The sequence below is a fragment of the Salmo salar genome, chromosome 12 (genome assembly GCF_965601325.2).
Source record: "Salmo salar chromosome 12, fSalSal1, whole genome shotgun sequence".
Taxonomy (NCBI): domain Eukaryota; kingdom Metazoa; phylum Chordata; class Actinopteri; order Salmoniformes; family Salmonidae; genus Salmo; species Salmo salar.
The window spans coordinates 67777543-67795881 of NC_138302.1; the positions used below are offsets into that span (position 1 = coordinate 67777543).

Sequence of the window (18339 nt, forward strand, 5' to 3'; positions counted from 1 at the left end):
AATTACAGGGGGCAGTTTGGAAAAAAATATGGTGTGTGAATTGTCCTCTGGAATAACGCACATGCTTGGATAATAATGACAAAACCAACATCTCTAGTAATACCCGTCCGAATAGGGCTATAACATGGTAAAGAATAGGTTTATCAGCATAGTGCCCCGCATCATCCCATGTGATCGTCAAGGCTGCATACAGCAGAAATATCACTGAAATATTCTAGTTCCAACACATCACCTTCTAGTTGATGACCAAATAGGCAGCATCATGCTCATGCCAGTCCTCTTGAACCCGCATGTAGTCTAGTAGGACTCTGCAATAATGAGGTGGTGTGTACATGTGTGCGCATCAATTTCAGCTTGTTTTCGGAGTCTTCGACTCTAACAACAGGAGTCGGAATCGTGGTCGACTCCAAAAATCCTGAAGTCCATTACTTTGACCCCCACGCGTTTCCATGGCAATTCCATTGTTGGTCGAGTTCGACTGACATCTTTACAGCATCTACAGTATGGAGTGGCCCCTGCAAAAGCAACAAAAGGTTCCATGGTTACCATGCGTAAACACGCACGAGTGTATCGAGAACCAGCGCTACTCCCCAAGAGTAGACGGCCATGACAAGTCGAATGCTGAAAACAGAACTGGTGTCGCTACTTCTCCATTTACAATAGGAATACATTATATACAATATAAATCCCAAACTGTTTCATTTGACTAGGTCTATAATCTCAGCACCCAAACATGGATGATTTGGAGATAGAGGAACAACTGGCGCGCATTAAAAAGAGAGATTTATTGCAGACATATTTCTACAAAATGGCAAGCAGAGTGTTCGGTCCCGCTAAAACACGGGACAGGGTTTTCATCGCGCCACCGATGCCCAAACGGCCCGTTTGCATGCCGAAGCCTGAAAGCCAAGTGCTGACAAAAAGCCGATATGGGTCAGTGGCGGCCATGGTGTCGGGAACAGGGGACAGAGTCAGTGGTGCTCCAATGACAGTGATGCCTTTGGAATGTAATGACGCGAAGCACCAAGACTGGGTTAACCAAAGGAGGTCATTTCGTCGACAGTTCGATAGTCTCGGAGACTTGTCGAAGTGGGTTAACAGCAAGCCGACGGTGACCGAGCTGGAGATGTTGGTTGTGGAAAGAGAGAAAAAGAAGCAGAGAACTCCCTCACCTGTCCTGGGTTTTACTTTGACACCCCCTGAGGCTCTTAAGGTAACCCCAGTGAGCAGAATTATGTTGAAAATATGTATTGTAGACATTTTTTCCAGGCGTTGAATTCAAGTTCATTTTCGGTTCTGAATTAAAGTTGAATAGACCTTTAAAATTTATTATTTTTTTGTTTCTATGGCCAAATTTCAACTGTACTTTCATTCACATATATAGAAAGCATTATCACATTCATAATTTTTTATTCTAATTGGAGCCAACTGAAGATTGCATTATGGAATATTTATTATTCCTCCCATTATGTGTTTTTCAAAAAGCATTAGAAGTGGCAAGTTTTCAGACCAACAAAAAACAACAACAGAACACAAACTACAATAACACACTTTTACAGTCTTGCTAAGACTGTGATATGTGGTTGTTTATCTTCCTTAATTGAATGCACTGGCGGTAAGTACTCTGACTAAGAGCATCTGCTAAAAGACCAAAATGTAAATGTAAAAAAATAAAGACTTGCAAAGCATGCAGGGTATTATTATAATGACATCCGCCCCCAAACAAGACCACATTTGGTTTGTTCTGACCAGACCAAATCTGAACCAATCATAGACATCTACGTGTTAATGTAGTTTTTAAGTTTAATGATGTATAATGGCGCCGGAGGGGATGGCTGCTGTTTTACGGGCTCCTAACCAACTGTGCTATTTTGTTAGTTTTTTTGCAATTTTTGTAACTTATTTTATACATAATGTTGCTGCTACCGTCTCTTATGACCGAAAATAGCTTCTGGATATCAGAACAACGATTACTCACGTCGAACTAGACAAAGAGTTTTTCTTTAATGAGTTCGATGCAGAGGATGTTTTGGTTCCCCGAGACCAGGCCCAAATCCCTGTCATTCGCGTGAAGAAAAGACGTAAATACAGGGGGCGGAGATCGGGGTGCCTTGTGAGAATTCATCGGCGAGTGGGTAACCCGCCTCTACCATCAGTTCTATTGGCCACCGTGCAATCACTGGAAAATAAACTTGATGATGTCCGTTCGAGATTATCCTACCAACGGGACATTAAAAATTGTAGTATCTTATGTTTCACTGAGTCGTGGCTGAACGACTATATGGATAATATAGAGCTGGCCAGTTTTCCTTGCATCGGCAGGACAGCAGGACAGAAGCCTTTGTGTTTAATCTCTCCCTGACCGAGTCTGTAATACCTACATGTTTCAAGCAGACCACCATAGTCCCTGTGCCCAAGAACACTAAGGGAACCTGCCTAAATGACTACCGACCCGTAGCACTCACGCCTGTAGCCATGAAGTGCTTTGAAAGGCTGGTCATGACACATCAACACCATCATCCCAGAAACCCTAGACCCACTCCAATTCGCACACCGGCCCAACAGATCCACAGATGACGCAATCTCAATCGCAGTCCACACTGACTTTTCCCCACATGGACAAAAGTAACACCTATGTGAGAATGCTGTTCATTGACTACAGCTCAGCGTTCAACACCATAGTGCCCACGAAGCTCATCACTAAGCTAAGGACTCTGGGACTAAACACCTCCCTCTGCAACTGGATCCTGGACTTCCTGACAGGCCACCCCAGGTAGTAAGGGTAGGCAACAACACATCTGCCACGCTGATCCTCAACACGGGGGCCCCTCATCGGTGCGTGCTTGTCCCCTCCTGTACTCCCTGTTCACCCACGACTACATGGCCAAGCACAACTCCAACACCATCATTAAGTTTGCTGACGACACAACAGCGGATGGCCTGATCACCAACAACGATGAGACAGCATATAGGGAGGAGGTCAGAGAACTGCAGTGTGGTGCCAGAACAACAACCTCGCCTTCAATGTGAGCAAGACAAAGGAGCTGATCTGGACTACAGGAAAATGAGGGCCGAACAGGCCCCCAATAACATCGACGGGGCTGTAGTGGAGCGGGTTGAGAGTTTCTAGTTCCTTGGTGTCCACATCACTAACAAACTATCATGGTCCAAACACACCAAGACAGTCGTGAAGAGGGCACGACAACACCTTTTTCCCCCCAGGGGACTGAAATGATTTGGCATGGGTCCCCAGATCCTCAAAAAGTTATACAGCTGCACCATCGAGAGCATCCTGACCGGTTCAATCACCGCCTGGTATGGCAACTGCTGGGCATCTGAACGTAAGGCGCACCACTGGGGCCAAGCTTCCTTCCATCCAGGACCTACTGTTTATATTAGGCGATGTCAGAGGAAGGCCCAAAAAATTGTCATAGACTCCAGTCACCCAAGTCATACCGGAGCGCCAAGTCTAGGCCCAAAAGGCTCCTTAACAGCTTCTACTGCCAAGCCATAAGACTGTTGAACAATTAATCAAGTGGCCAACTGGACTATCTACATTGACAACCCCCCCCCCCGCCTTTGTTTTTACGCTGCTACTCGCTCGTTGTTTATTATCTATGCATAGACATGTGTTCACTGGGAAATCATCAATGAGTGATGCCTCCATGGCTCATAGACCCCATTATGTTACTTGTCTTAATCACCTTTCTCTATCCCTTCTCCAGGCCAGAACACGTGCCAGCCCGACCCGTCCTTCTCGGCGGGCTAATGTGCCTCGCGCACGCGCAGTCCGGTCCCCACTGCGCGAGGTAAAGGAGGTAAGGAGGTACCTCCACACTCACAAGCTCCGACCCTCTGAACTGGCCAAGAGGCTTGACAAACATGGCACGGGACGCATCAGTCGAAATGACCTCCGAGATGTGTTTGAGAAGGTAGTGATCCTATAAATAATATAATGACATGGCAATCCGTGTGAGTGTAAGCCTATGTGTGTTTTTATTGATATTGATGCATCTCCATCAGGAGGGCCTCCCTGTGGTGCCAGAGCATCTGGATGACCTGGTGTCCACTCTTAGCGGCATGGAAGGGGACACAGTGACAGTGAAGGACCTGGCGGAGGGCATCAAGGCCTGGAGCCTAGAGAGGGAGAAGGAGGAGAGTGCCAGCTGGGGCCGCAGGGGCCTGACAGAGAGAGGAGAGCTAGAGCTGGAGAAGGGATGCAACAGGGAAATAGAGAGAGTGAGGGGCAGGGAGCAGCGGTCTCCGAGCATCCCAGGTTAGTAAAGATGGAGACATGATCCTCTCAGCTCATCACCCAATCAGCATTGTGTAGCATTGTTAAGTTGTATGATGTGATTAAATGGATACAAATGCAGTGCTAGAAAGACCTCCCATTGCCTTGTCTCCTCTCCCCTCCCCTCCCCTCCCTCTTATCCCCTCTTCTCCTCTCAGCACGGAGGCCAGTGTGGAGCCGTGGTCTTAAGCGTGGGTCGGGGAGGCATGGTGCCCAGCTCCTGCCCCTCCCCAGTCCTGAGCTGTGCCTACAGGCTCCCCTGTCTCTGGAGGAGCAGCAGGAGCAGGCCCTTATCCAGCAGCACCGCCGCAACAGGATCAAGGTGAGGGCAGGACCAACACAATCAAATCCTACAGGCAGGACACCTCCTGTCCAAAGACAGTTGTCACTACAGAGCATCAAGGCTATTAAGGACATTCTCTCTGTTTCTCACTCTCTGACTCTAACCTGGTCTGTAGGAGGGCATGCAGGATGAGGAGGTGCTGGCCATCATGAAGACAGTGTGTACAGGGAACACCACCCAGGACGCCCACTCCCACCCGTCCTCTCTGGGAGGAGACACGGCCCGAGCGGTGGACAGGTTCAGGAGACAGTGTCTGGCGGAGTACCTGGACTCACTGGACCAGTGTCACACACAGGGGGTCACGGTCAACCAGGCCACACTGGAGAGAGGTGAGACCCATAAAAAAACACACATACAGCAAATATGACACACACAATACACGAACACAGTACACTAGACACCCAAGCACATAGCCACAGGAAGAGGTTTAGTTGGGTGTGCTGGATGGGGGTGGACACCTTTATAATAATGCATTGCATGCATCTATAATCGCATTTGCATGGTGGCATACAGTTGAGCAGACACGTTTTTAGGATTTACACACTTGGGTTAACATGTTTTAGCAGGGTCTGTTAAACAAATGGGCCTTTAATAAACGCATTTCATGCAATTCTACGTCATTTACATGATAGAAGACATTAGCACAAAATGGCCAAAATAATACTTTGTTTCATCATTATTATTATTTTATATCATTGTTATTATTGTATGCGTATGTATTTACAGTTGAAGTCGGAAGTTTACATACACCTTAGCCAAATACATTTAAACTCAGTTTTTCACAATCCCTGACATTTAATTATGTAAAAAATTCCCTGTCTTAGGTCAGTTAGGATCACCACTTTATTTTAAGAATGTGAAATGTCAGAATAACAGTAGAGATAATTATTTATTTCAGCTTTTATTTCTTTCATCACATTCCCAGTGGGTCAGAAGTTTACATACACTCAAATAGTATTTGGTAGCATTGCCTTTAAATTGTTTAACTTGGGTCAAACGTTTCGGGTAGCCTTCCACAAGTTTCCCACAATAAGTTGGGTGAAATTTTGCCCATTCCCCCTGACAGAGCTGGTGTAACTGAGTCAGGTTTGTAGGCCTCCTTGCTCACACACACTTTTTCAGTTCTGCCCAAAATTGTCTTTAGGATTGAGGTCAGGGCTTTGTGATGGCCACTCCAATACCTTGACTTTGTTGTCTTTAATCCATTTTGACACAACTTTGGAAGTATGCTTTGGGTCATTGTCCATTTGGAAGACCTATTTGCGACCAAGCTTTAACTTCCTGACTGATGTCTTGAGATGTTGCTTCAATATATCCACATAATTTTCCTACCTTATGATGCCAACTATTTTGTGAAGTGCACCAGTCGCTCCTGCAGCAAAGCACCCCCACAACATGATGCTGCCACCCCTGTGCTTCACAGTTGGCATGGTGTTCTTCGGCTTGCAAGCCTCCCCCTTTTCCCCATAACGATGGTCATTATGGCTAAACAGTTCTATTTTTGTTTCATCAGACCAGAGGACATTTCTCCAAAAAGTACGATCTTTGTCCCCGTGTGCAGTTGCAAACCGTAGTTTGGCTTTTTTATGGCGGTTTTGGAGCAGTGGCTTCTTCCTTGCTGAGCGGCCTTTCAAGTTATGTCGATATAGGACTCGTTTTACTGTGGATATAGATATTTTTGTACCTGTTTCCTCCAGCATCTTCACAAGGTCCTTTGCTGTTGTTCTGGGATTGATTTGCACTTTTCGCACTAAAGTACGTTATTCTCTAGGAGACAGAACGCATCTCCTTCCTGAGCGGTATGATGGCTGCGTGGTCCCATGGTGTTTATACTTGCGTACTATTGTTTGTACAGATGAATCTGGTACCTTCAGACGTTTGGAAATTGCTCCCAAGGATGACCCAGACTTGTGGAGGTCTACAATTTTTTTTCTGAGGTCTTGGCTGATTTCTTTTGATTTTCCCATGATGTCAAGCAAAGAGGCACTGAGTTTGAAGGTAGGCCTTGAAATACATCCACAGGTACACCTCCAATTGACTCAAAGGATGTCAATTAGAAGCTTCTAAAGCCATTACATAATTTTCTGGAATTTTCCAAGCTGTTTAAAGGTACAGTCAACTTAGTGTATGTAAACTTCTGACCCACTGGAATTGTGATACAGTGAATTATAAGTGAAATAATCTGTCTGTAAACAATTGTTGGAAAAATTACTTGCGTCATGCACAAAGTAGATGCCCTAAACGACTTGCCAAAACTATAGTTTGTTAACAAGAAATTTGTGGAGTGGTCGAAAAGCGAGTTTTCATGACCCAACCTAAGTGTATGTAAACTTCCGACTTCAACTGTATCTTAACCAGTTCTTTAAATATGCAAAACGTGTTTGGTTTCATTCTGTAGAGAAATTTAGGTTGGCTAAATTAAGTTTGATCTGTCTTTTTAATTATGTGCTCAGTATTTATTTTAAGATAGGTACTGTATAAGTAGGCATTTTGTTAAATACATATAATTACTCTATTGCTGTCATTTGTTGGGTAAGTTAGGTGCTAGCCTTTCTTGGTAATTGCTGCAATATAGCCTGTTCAAAACTTTTGTGAAGGTTTAAGCCTAGTTCCAAGTGTTTTGCTTCATTCTGTTGAGCGATTTTCTTTGGCCAATTTAAGTTCCAACTGTAATGTTGTGTTTTCCGCGATATAATATCCTTCTCGTATTTTACCTATAAACAATGGCTTGACTTACTTTTGATATTCCCCTAATAAAGTTTAGGAACTTTTGTGAAGGTTTGGTGTGTTGGGGCTATTAGCGTATACTGCAGCCTATGATATGAAGGTAGAGCACACCCACGTTCCAACTGACTCTGACAGTTGAACTTGAGGTGACAAATAATGTTTTAGTCCTACCAGAGTTACTCCTACAATCTAACAATATAATGCTTGTCTTTTAAAAAAATTATTCTGATAGAAAATGTACGAATTAATCTCCTTCTGTACGCCTATATATCGGTATAGCAGACGCAGTAGCCCATCTGACAAGGATAAACAAATGCATGTTGGTGTCGTAGCATGCAGCTGGCATATCTCTATCGCTCTCTGGGGCTAGGCCTAAGCTGGGTTCTCTTCCTTTATATTCATTTTCTAAAGATTATTATCAAACAGTAGACACCTAAGCATAGCAGTCCATTTAAATGTTGAGCTCGAGGTGATTTAGTCCTCCAACCGCTAGAGAGTGTCCGAAGTTAGGGGGTGTCCGATGTTGGGGGAAAATTAGCTATACAGGTCTATGCATGCCCTGATGCATTTATTGCTGAAATCTCTGACAACTGAACCATGAGGTGGACTATTATTGTTTTAGGAAAGTAAAAACAATATAACAATAGGCTATAAAGTGTTGCATATGCTACACATCGAAACACAAGGAATAGTGTTTTTGTAATTTGTTATAGGCTGTTTTTAAGGAATGTAAATGTGGCTCATTTGGCCAATTTCCCTCGTGTATTGATGGTGCTGGCTGCGTGGGTGGACGCCCTATTAGGTAATGCACCCAATGCATATGGATGACCAGTACATTTCCAAATATCAGATGATAAATTAAAATCTTCCCAGTCACTTGTCCAGAGGCACATTTTCCTAACAAAAACCCTGATATATAGTATTCACTGAGTGTACAAAACATTACGAACACCTGCTCTCCATGACATAGACTGACCAGGTGAAAGCTATGATCCCTTATTGATGTCACTTGTTAAATCCACTTCAATTAGTGTAGATAAAGGGGAGGAGACAGGTTAAAGAAGGATTTTTAAGCCTTGAGACAATTGAGACAGGGATTGTGTATCTGTGCCATTCAGAGAGTGAATTGGCAAGACAAAAGATTTAAGTGCCTTTGAACGAGTATGGCAGTTGGTGCCGGGCGCACCGGTTTGTGTCAAGAGCTGAAACGTTTCTGAGTTTTTCATGCTCAACAGTTTCCCGTGTGTATCAAGCAGAGGCTGGTGGGAGGAGCTATAGAAGGCAGGCTCATTGTAATAGCTGAATGGAATGAATGGACCGGAGTCAAACGTGGTTTCCATATGTTTGATTTGTTTGATAACGTTCCAATGATTCCATTCCAGCCATTACATTGAGCCCATCCTCCTATAGCTCCTCACACCAGCCTCCTCTGGTGTCAAGAATGGTCCACCACCCGAAAAGACATTCAGCGAACTTGTCACAACTGTGGGAAGCATTGGAGTCAACATGGGCCAGCATCCCTGTGGAACGCTTTCGACACCTAGAGTCAATACCCTCACGAATTGAGGCTGTTCTGAGGGCAACTCAATATTAGGAAGGTGTTCCTAATGTTTGGTATACCCAGTGTATAGTATAGGCTACAGTAGGCTACAAAATACATTTTCCAGTGACACTGACTCACCCAATGATGAAGATGAAGCATAGGGTATTCACCGGTGATGTGATCATGCCAATATCTGAAGATACGCTACTTTGAAAATCAGTGCAATTCGCTCAGAATTGCTCCAAAGTTGTTGAGAATTTTTTTTTGCTTGTACAGACAGATTTGTCTTCTCTTTTTAAACTGACAGCCGCAACCATAGAAATATAACCCATAGATGGCAGTTCCCATTCAAGTCAGGACTGGCAGCCAATGCTAGTGTACCCATGAGTTTAACAGTCAAAGTGCCAGGATTAGAGGTTCCAAAATCCTTCTATGGATTATCCTGTATCTATGGCCACAATGCAACAGGCTGTTCTATATTTGCCTTGGATGCTGCCCTAATTGCGGCCTTCCCGACTGTAAGTGTTTGTGATAAAACTTCATCCACAGCTATTTTTTTTAGAAGCTATTGATCCTCTGTAGATAAATGATGCTCTCTGGTGTAGTATTTTGAATTATTTAATTTATGTCTGTTCAGGCAGGAGTAATATAATTTTGGGGGAAATTATTTTTTTATAGCCTAATTTTGGCAAAATTATTTATATTTATCAGGGGGTGCTGCAGCACCCACAGCACCCCAAATACCTTGAGGCAGGCATTAGGTAAAGCACAAACATATACCCCTTTGGCTTTACATACACAAACAATTCCAGATGATGTTTACACCTCTTCTATTCTAATTACACAACCTTAAGTGACAAGTACTCTTCGTTACCAATTAATAGCACTTTAAATCACCTTGATTGTCGGTGTGTGTGTGTGACCTGCTCCTCCTCAGTTCTGCTGCATCCAGGGGACCATGTCCTAGAGCGTCCAGAGAGTCTCGTGCTGAGGCAGGCAGGAACCAATCCCATGCCGGGGTGTGGGGGCCGTCTGAGGACCTGGATCGGTTACAGCAGCAGTACCCCCCGGGGGGGCGAGGAGAAGGAGGAAGAGGAGCATGACCTGGAGGAAGAGGCCACTCTACACAAAGTCTGCAAGGATACGTGAGTATTTATGTCATCAACCGAAGATAGATGATCAAATTGACCACACAGTGACAGTCAAATCAAGCAGAGAATAGTGATTTAAGTTTGTATTATACCACATGCAGTTCTGACAGTGAAGGAGAAGTCTACAGCTCTGACATTACCTGTGGTGTTTTCTGCCTTCTCCCCAGGTCTTTGTACCCCCCCCATAGGTCTGTACGTCGGGGCCCCAAGATGATGACCCTGTCCACAGGTCGAGCTGAGGTCAGACACAAGACAGAGTGCTGGCTGACCAGGGAGGAGTACACCCACATGACCAGGTGAGGAGAAAGTGACATAAGTGTTATAGCAAGCAGCCACACTCTTAGAAAAAAAGGTGCTAAGTAGAACCATACAGCGTTCTTCGGTTTGTCCCCACAGGGAAACCCTTTTTTGTGCTGGGTAGAACCCTTTGCAGAGGGTTCTTAAAAGAACCCCCTGTATATTGTTCTACCAAAAAACATTTTATCATCTAAAGGTTCTTCCTAGAATCGTCTATGAATGGTTTTACCGAGAACCCTTTTATCTTTGGAGGGTTCTTCCTAGAACTCTCTTTGAACGGTTCCACCAGCCTTATTATCCTTTTAAATTAAATTATTTTTTACAATATATTCCATATATCATAAGGCATTTCTTTGAGGGCTTAGTTATACCTAACACAGTGGTGTTAGGAATCTCCTGGTTTACAGGCCACATCAGGCCTGCAAGTCACATTATGCTGGCTTGCAAAGTGATGTGTAAGTCCTATTGGAATCCAGGCAGAGTTAAGATATCCAACTGAAATTGTTAATCACCCGCAACCTGCATTCAGAATGACTGCCAAGGTAGAGAAGATTGAGATTACCTCAATAATCTAAACTGAGACAACCATCTCAGTAACGGGTGCAATAAATCGGTACATTCAATGTACATTCAAAAACACAGATTACAGTAAAACAAATAATTCTGATAAATCTCTCTGCAATAGAGCATGCTGGGAAATAGTATATATGGTTCTATGTAGAACCATTCTTGCCTTCCAAAAAATCATCTTCCCAAAACGGTTCATAGGATGTTAAAAGTTAGGTAGAACCCTTTACCTTAATAATAACCCTTGTCTTCCTAAAAGGGTTCTTCTGATCAAATCCTATCGCTCTGCAAAGAACCCTTTTGGAACCCTTTTTTCTAAGAGTGCACAATGATAGTAGCCACAGCAACAAGAATGTGTACTGTTTAACATGTGTAGTGTGTATGTTCTGTTTGTTTGGAGCAGCAACATGAGGGAGCCGTCCAGCCGTAGAGCCGACCCTAACGCGTTCTGGACTGGTAAGGACAACCATGTGAGACTCTACCTGCCCAGAGTGGGCCTGTCTCCTGAGGGGGTCCTCTTTGAGCACATCATCCGCTCTCCCGCCCCAAGCCCCGGCAGCTGGCCTGTCAACGACAGGGGCTACTCCACCTCTGGAGACATAGATGGACACAAGGCCTACACCCTGTAGAGCGCTTTACTCCATGCTCCAGATACAATATTGTACTTTCATGTGGGAGTTCAAAGACTTTTTGCTGTTAGATTATGGTTACAGTCTTATCCAAAGGTCACCTCTTCATTTCACGAGGCTATTTTTAATTGAGATTATTTTGTCTTTTAAGCTAATAAAGACTATAATATAAAGTGAATGTACAGTCAGAGGAGTATCCTTTTTGTCACACGGGTCGTAAAATGGAGACCAAGACGCAGCGTGGATAGTGCTCATTTTCAAACTCTTTAATGAACACACTTGACAAAATAACAAATGACCAACACAGTCCCGTCAGGTACACTAGACTAGAACGGAAAACAACCACCCACAACCCCAAAGGAAAAACAGGCTGCCTAAGTATGGCTTCCAATCAGAGACAACGAAAGACACCTGCCTCTGATTGGAAACCATACCTGGCCGAACATGAAAACCAACACATAGAAAATGATAACTAGAACAAACCCACATAGAAACAGATACCCCAAAATACCTACAAAACAACCCCCCCCTGCCACGCCCTGACCACTCTACTATGGCAAATGACCTCTTTCACTGGTCAGGACGTGACACTTTTAGGTGAGTAATTTTTAATGACGATCTCTCAAGAATGTCCCGAAGATAACCCACATACTGCTTTACGACATGTAGTCACATTGTCGTGCATACTATGACATCTCCCCTTTAAAGAGATACTTCAAGGTAGTTTTGTGAGCCAATGCTAACTAGCGTTAGTTTTTTGGGGTTGTGTCCCTTTCTCTACCTTCTTTCTCTCTCTTCTATTTTATTTTCAACGGACTAGGGGACAGTGCTAGTAACAGTGGCTTGACCGCGATTGGTGCTGTTCCCATAGTCCACGGACCCCTCTGACACCTGAAGGACTGAGGATGAAGGAAAGGTAACAGTGGCTTGACTGCAGCCCGACCTGACTCCCCAGTCCACGGACCACCCTGACACCTGAAAGATTGGGAGCGAAGGAAAAGTAACAGGGGCTTGACCGCGGCCTGACCTGACTACCCAGTTGACGGACCACCCCAGACCCCCCCAGCATCCAGAACTAGCACTGGACCAGCTGCCTGAGGAGGAGATGACGGACTGCAGGCCTTGAGGCGAGTAGAAGCGCTGCCATGGCTAGCCTTTACTCACTCTACCCCCTGGCCTGCAGCCCTCCTCCCCTGCTTATTTTTTTCCATCTGCCCTACTCAGGCCACCACCATCCAGACAAGGACCAGCCGACCGCCAACCATCTGGAGCAGTTTTATTAGAATGAGACACCAGACCAGACCAGACCAGAGAACACCACCACAACCAGGGTGCGGAGGAAGGAACCCCTTTAAAGATACCAACCTACGCCTGAAGCGAGTAGACTACAGGGGAGTGCCTCCATTGACCTTCGGGTCACAGACTTCCAGGTGTGTCTGCTCGCTCTAAGATTGTCCTTCCTCCCCCTGCAGGACCGGAGCAGACCAACGACCAGAACAGACATCATCAAGACCAGAACCAAGTTCCGTTAAGACCATCCCCCAACAGGAGTGGACGGAGTCCAACACCTCACCAGTACCATCACGCTGGGGAATAACAGGGGCTCCGTCAACTACTATGGCATGCCCAAGCTGTGCAAGAACTGTGGCCAACTGGGCCATCTAGCTGTAGTCTGCACAGCCATCATCTGCAGAATCTTTAAAGGGATACCATCCCACCTCCACACGACCCTGCAACCTGTGCGGGAAAGGGGGCTATTTCTTCAGCACCTGCTCCAGTTCATACGCTGGGAAGGTAAGAGCCAACGGCACCGACCCTAAACCCACTAACCCACTGCCCCTGACCCCCCTCCCATACCCCTTACTGCCCCGGTCTCCTCCGTCCTGCTCCTTAGTGACCCAGCATCCAGCCTTGCCGCCGCATCGCTCCTCCTCCAGCACCAGCCCAGGCCGATGGGCATACTATTATCATCATTATCATCATATAGAGAAAATAATTTGCGAGTCCATATCTAATACTGTAAGTCAATATCCGGCAATACCATGTATGATATCTGGAGGGAATCCAAAAATGATTGGGGCATGAAAGAAAAATATGGATTTCATGTTTGTCTGAAAACTCAGAAATGCATCAGAAATCATCCTTATTTTCAGCATATCAAGATCCTTATATGGACCTCAGCCAAGAGAAGCATATCTGGAATCAATATGGCTTACTATATATGAATGTGCTGAGAAAATACAGATATGCGATTTATACAATCAGTATTTGTCAACTTGAAGAGAAAGAATAGCATGTCACCTACAGTGGATTCGGAAAGTATTCAGACCCCTTGACTTTTTCCACATTTTGTTACGTTACAGCCTTATTCTAAAATTGATTAGATTGTTTTTTACCCTCATCAATCTACACACAATACCCCATATTGACAAAGCAAAAACAGGTTTAGTCGTTTTTAGAAATGTATTAAAAAAAAACTGAAATATAACATTTACATAAGTTTTCAGACCCTTTACTCAGTACTTTGTTGAAGCACCTTCAGCAGAGATTACAGCCTCGAGTCTTCTCGGGTATGACGCTACGAGCTTGGCACACCTGTATTTTTTGAATTTCTCCAATTATTTTCTGCAGATCCTCTCAAGCTATGCCAGGTTGGTGGTGGGGAGTGTCGCTGCACAGCTATTTTCAGGTCTCTCCAGAGATGTTCGATCGGGTTCAAGTCCGGGCTCTGGCTGGCTTTACCCGAAGCCACTCCTACGTTGTCTTGGCTGTGTCCTTAGGGTCATTGTCCTGTTGGAAGGTGAACCTTCGCACAAGTCTGAGGTCCTGAGCGCTCTACTTTGCGCCGTTCATCTTTCCCTCGATCCTGACTAGTCTCCCAATCCCTGACTAGTCTCCCATCCCCACAGCATGATGCTGCCACCACCATGCTTCACCATAGGGATGGTGCCAGGTTTCCTCCAAACGTGATGCTTGGGATTCAGGCCAAAGAGTTAAATCTTGGTTTCGTCAGACCAGAGAATCTTGTTTCTCATGGTCTGAGAGTCCTCTAGGTGCCTTTTGGAAAACTCTAAGCAGGCAGTCATGTGCCTTTTACTGAGGAATGCCTTCCGTCTGGCCACTCTACCATAAAGGCCTGATTGGTGGAGTGCTGCAGAGATGGTTGTCCTTCTGGAATATTCTCCCATCTCCACAGAGGAACTCTGGAGCTCTGTTAGAGTGACCATCAGGTTCTCGGGTTACATCCCTGACCAAGGCCCTTCTACCCCGATTGCTCAGTTTGGCCGAACGGCCAGCTCTAGGAAGAGTCTTGGTGGTTCCAAACTTCTTCCATTTAAGAATGATGGAGGCCACTGTGTTTTTGGGGACATTCAATGCTGCATAAATATTTTGGTGCCCTTCTCCAGATCTGGGCCCAGACACAATCCTGTCTCCGAGCTCCAAGAGAAATTCCTTTGACCTCATGGCTTTGTTTTTGTTCTGAGATGCACTGTCAACTGTGGGACCTTATATAGACAGGTGTGTGCCTTTCCAAATCATGTACAATCAATTAAATTCACCACAGTTGGACTCCAATCAAGTTGTAGAAACATCTCAAGGATGATCAATGGAAACAGGATGCACCTGAGCTCAATGTTGAGTCTCATAGCAAAGGGCCTGAATACTTTTGTAAATAAGGTATCTGATTTCTTTTCTTTTTTATAAATTTGCCAACATTTCTAAAAACCTGTTTTTGCTTTGTCATTATAGGGTATTGTGTGTAGATTGCTGAAGATGTTTCATTTATTTAATCAATTTTAGAGTAAGGCTGTAACATAACAAAATGTGGAAAAAGTCAAGGGGTCTGAATACTTTCCAAATGGACTGTATCTCAGGATATTGAATGAGTCCATATCCGGCCATAAGAAATATATGTGTAAAAGACATCTGGATTCAGAATTTGTCAGGATATGGTGCATATCCACAAATTCAAAATATGCATTGGAATGGTCTGTATTCTCTAGAATATCAAAAACTTGTCATGTAAAGATATGCCCTGATATGGACCCTTTTTGCCCAGTGCCCGGCTTCCAATCCCGATCCCAGCAACAACCCAGGTTTTCCCGGTCCCAGCCCCAACACCAGAACCAACCCTGGAAAAAGCACAACCAACCACAACTGCCACCTCCATCCAGCAACTGCCAGCCCAGACCCGAACCCTGCCCCAGCACAAAGACACACATACACCATCAACCACTGCACTACATTCCTTTTTTTAATTAATTGCCTGTATTTTTTGATTAGCATAAATTGGATTGATTACTTATTGCTTTAATTGTTTATTTTTTTCACATTTTATGTTAACGATGTATTGAATTAAGTGAATTTCCTTTTAAACTGATTGAAAAATTTTAACCTGTAATGAATTTAGTAAAAAACAAAAATGAATTATAACTAAAGGTGTTTGTACCTCTTTAGGAACAAATCTGAACCTTTTTCTGGAAGAGTGTACTACGGTGGCATGAAACTAACGGCTTTCAGGCCACAACAGGCCTGCAAGTCACATTGTGCTGGCTTGCAAAGTGATGTGTAATTCCTATTGGAATCCAGCCAGAGTGTGGCAATCTGACATTTGGAATTTTAGATAACTCTCAACCTGCATTCAGAATGACAGGGTTGGGAAGACTAAGATATAAGCATAAGTGTTTTCCTCTCGAGTTACCTTTGGATAGGAGACTTCCTCTAACACTAAAAACTCAGGAGCAGAAGGCTCTGGCAAAGACTTAACATGAAGGCCAATGGGGGTTACTAGCGCACTGTTCTTCTCTCACCTAGGAGCAGGGACAGGATGGTCTCTCACACATGGCCTTAGATTAACCCTGTGAACCCTTTTTACAGGCCCACCCTCTAATGCAGGGGTGGGCAACTCCAGTCCTCGACGGCCTGATTGGTGTCATACTTTTCCTCCATCCCTAGCAAACACAACTGATTAATCAAATTGCATTCTAAACTGAAGATCATGATTAGGTGATTATTGGAGTCAGGTGTGTTGGCTGGGGCAAAACTGTGACACCAATCAGGCCCTCGCGGACGGGAATTGCCCACCCCTGCTCTAACGGCTTGACCGCATGTGTATTAAGTACCCTGTACCTCGATCATTCTGTACATAGTAGGAATCTTGTTTCTACCCTTAGGTCTGTGGCGTAAGTAAACCCGTTGGCCTACATCAATGGGTGGATGGTACACTTTGTCTTTGTGTAGTTCAACTTTCTGCTGCTTTTTGTTCTGTGTACTCTCTTGCCCTTGCATGCCTTGTTCAAACGCTCCTGGTGAACAACCAGCCAGTCGTGTTTCTTGTTGAGCACCTGCTCTTGACCCAAAAAAGCATCAGCAGGACGGTGTGGTTGGACCCACGAAAGCTGGTAGTACGGCGAGTACCCAGTGGTGGAATGGGGCGTCACATTGTAGGCATTCACCAACTCTGGTAACTGCTCAGGCCAACAGAGCTTTTTTTCTGGAGGCAGTGTGCGTTGGAGATCATGGAGCGTTCTATTAAACCTCTCGCACTGAGCGGTCCTCATAGGGTGATGGGGGTCATGCAGGTTTTCTTGACTCCATAAAGCTTACACAACTCGGCGATGACTTCACTGTCAAAATTTCTCCCTGGTCAGAGTGCAATCTCTCAAGGATCCCATACTTCATGAACCACTCCTTGAAAAGGACCTTGAATGTAGTATCTGCTTTCTGGTCACGAGTAGGGAACGCCTGAGTGAACTTAGTGAAAACATTCATTACCACTAACACATTCTCACGGCCATCAGATGCAAGTTCAAGGATGGTGAAGTCCACAACTTCAAGCTAGGAAGGGTTTCATTGGTGCATTTATTTTGGGCTGTGGCATTTTTATCAGAATACATCTCTGACATTTCTTCACCCACTGCTTAACATCTTCATACATCCCAACTCAGAAACACCTCTGTCTCAGGAGGTTCTGTGTGCGTTCTATCCCTTGGTGTCCCATGTAATCATGTACACTTTCAAGTACTGGTTCTCTAAAGCAAGCTGGCAACAGGAGCTGGTGACATTCACCTACATGTGCGTCCTCAATCACACAGTACAACAACCCATCTTGTTCTTTTACTCGATGCCATTACTTCAGCATGGACATAACTGGCTTAGTTAATCCTGACCTCTCCTTGTGAGTAGGTTTTTTCTGTCTGTCCCAAAACTTTCTGAACCCACTGAGTGTAGGCTCTGTGTCCTGAAACATGCGTAACTCATACTTTAGAGTAACCAGGAAGTGTTGGTGTGTTACTCTGAGACTCACTATCAGCTTCTGAGGCACAAATCTGTCTGATCTTACTACACTTGGCTCCTGCTGTCAGTAAGTCTGGTTCCATAGCTGTCCCCTGTCGAATGACATTGCAAATGGCCACACAAAAGCATCATACTCGGCATCATCATTACCATGCAAACGGCTACCTAGAGAGGGCATCTGCAGCTGCAGTGCAGCATCCCGGGTGGTACTTGACCTCAAAGTCAAACACTGCTAACTGAGCCACCCATCTTTGCTCAATGGCACCTAACTTGGCTGTAGAAAGGTTGTTGTCTTATCACAGTGAACTTAGAGCCCAAAAGAGCCCCTAGAAATGTCTCTGAAACAGCTGTAGTTCCTGTCATTCTTTTCAGCATTGCTGAGCCTCCTGCTGGCGTATGCTATCACTCTCTTCCTATCTCCTTGCTGCTGGTAGAGAACAGCACCTAATCATAGGCCACTTGAATCTGTCTCTACAATGAAAGTATGAGTA

General features: G+C 44.7%; 1 protein-coding gene across 1 annotated transcript; it reads left to right on the plus strand.

Annotated features, from left to right (window-relative positions):
- The first annotated feature begins 619 nt into the window (after positions 1 to 619).
- efcab12 (EF-hand calcium binding domain 12) lies at positions 620 to 11727 on the plus strand. The gene is made up of 8 exons (XM_014132818.3): positions 620 to 1213; positions 3726 to 3932; positions 4024 to 4276; positions 4453 to 4616; positions 4753 to 4966; positions 9845 to 10052; positions 10226 to 10354; positions 11326 to 11727. Exons 1-8 carry the CDS (start codon positions 734 to 736, stop codon positions 11549 to 11551), a joined length of 1881 nt encoding a protein of 626 aa, XP_013988293.2. The 5' UTR covers positions 620 to 733; the 3' UTR covers positions 11552 to 11727.
- The last annotated feature ends 6612 nt before the right edge of the window (positions 11728 to 18339 follow it).